General features: G+C 48.2%; 1 protein-coding gene across 1 annotated transcript in view; it reads left to right on the plus strand.

Annotated features, from left to right (window-relative positions):
- Positions 1-1,733, plus strand: part of LOC107104260 (disabled homolog 2-interacting protein-like) — a 24,378-nt gene that overhangs the window by 4,324 nt on the left and 18,321 nt on the right. Inside the window, exon 3 of the mRNA XM_015404227.1 lies at positions 1,408-1,484. Coding sequence (XP_015259713.1) covers positions 1,408-1,484 — 77 coding nt within the window. The remainder of the gene's footprint in view (positions 1-1,407; positions 1,485-1,733) is intronic.

Genomic DNA, 1,733 nt, shown 5'->3' on the forward strand with positions numbered 1-1,733 from the left:
CTGTCTCCAGGGTCAGACTAAGGGGGGAGAGGTGCTGTAGAATCCCACAGAGCTGCTCTGCTCAGGCCTTCAGGACTCTGACACCATCAGACCTCCTGACTGATTACCATCCAGTCTCTCCTGTTGCCTCTTTACTGACTTCTAGAGACAGACAGGTGGAAGGTGGAGGGAGCAGCACCACCTGCTGGTCTGGCTGATAATAGAAGCAGGATAGTGAATGTCAGAGGAGGGCAGGATGTCCATGTGACTGGGCAGGAAAGAAAGATGGTGAACTGAACCTGTTGAAGAATGTGGGCAACAGCACAAGGTGGAATCTAAACAGAACACTGCTGAACTCTGGGTAAATAACATGGAAACCAGCGGCTAACAGTTCAATATCCTGTTGGTAGTACAGGGTGGAGTGAGGCCACCGGCCACCATGTTGGTACTCCCTAGTTGGACCAGTTTGAATGTAAACAATTTGTGCGCTACAGCATCGAAAGACCATGATGTTCTCATATTCAGGGGACCTGTGTGTGTTAATGGAGGATAATAATACACAATAATAATAATAATAATAATAATAATAATAATAATAATATACATGTAATATACATGGATTTATTACACTGTTTTTACATCACCTTACAGGCATTTTTATGACACGACTGTGAGAGTGGGGAGCACCAAGATGGTGGCAGGTGACCTATCAGCAATCACGTGAATTAATAGAGATCAGTGACTCAAACTTTCAGCCGCATTTCTAGAAGATGAAGATCTATGATGGGGGTTCCCCTCTTCCTCCCTCCATCCTCATTGGTTGGTCTGAATATTGCTGGGAGGAATAGGATGGATGGAAACTAAACTGATCGTTTACTGGATTAAACTCTCCTCCATCAGGTCACCTGATGATGTTTCTTCCAGGTGAGGTTGTCTGTGATGTCCACCTCCAGGAATGGTTCATTAGGTTTGATTTTTTTCATTATTTATCCTGGAGATTCATTCTTTTTCCAGTAAATGTTTGTATTTTGAGGAGAAGTTGTAAATTTATTCCAGAAGTGGAATCAGTGTTTCATGTGCTGGATACAGACAGTTCTGTGGTTGAGAGAAGAGCAGCTGTGGTTAAAGGAGAACAAAGCTCCTGGTAGGGTACCGACCCGCTGAACAACCCGATCCCTCTTCCAGATCTCTGGGTTCTGATCCAGGTTCTGGCTGCTGGGCAGCAGGTTCTGTTCTGGGCCAGCAGGGGGCAGTCTGGCTGCAGAGGCAGATCAGGAACCAACCAATCAAATGACTTCATGGAAAAACACTCCCTCTGTGAACATGCCTGTTGTCAGGGAGACCCATGACAATCCCAGTTGCCATAACAACCGTTGTGAGCCTGTTTAGGACTACAATCATTCCCATGATGCTCTCTGTTTCTCACAGACGCGGCAGAGAAGAGAATACGGAGACAGAGCATGCCCAGTGGCTCCATGGTGGACAGACCCCCAACCCGGGTGACGGTGAGCAAACTGACACACAGGCTGTAGTTTCCATGGTAACGGGAGGTGAGCTGCTGGCTGCTTCAACTCAGCACAGAACCCCTTCAGGCCCTGACACCTGCTTCACCCACTGACACCTGCTCCACGCCCTGACACCTGCTCCACGTCCTGACACCTGCTCCACGCCCTGACACCTGCTTCACCCACTGACACCTGCTTCACCCCCTGACACCTGCTTCACCCACTGACACCTGCTTCACCCACTGACAC

This window comes from Cyprinodon variegatus, unplaced genomic scaffold (genome assembly GCF_000732505.1).
Source record: "Cyprinodon variegatus isolate N-32 unplaced genomic scaffold, C_variegatus-1.0 Scaffold1672, whole genome shotgun sequence".
Classification (NCBI taxonomy): Eukaryota; Metazoa; Chordata; class Actinopteri; order Cyprinodontiformes; family Cyprinodontidae; genus Cyprinodon; species Cyprinodon variegatus.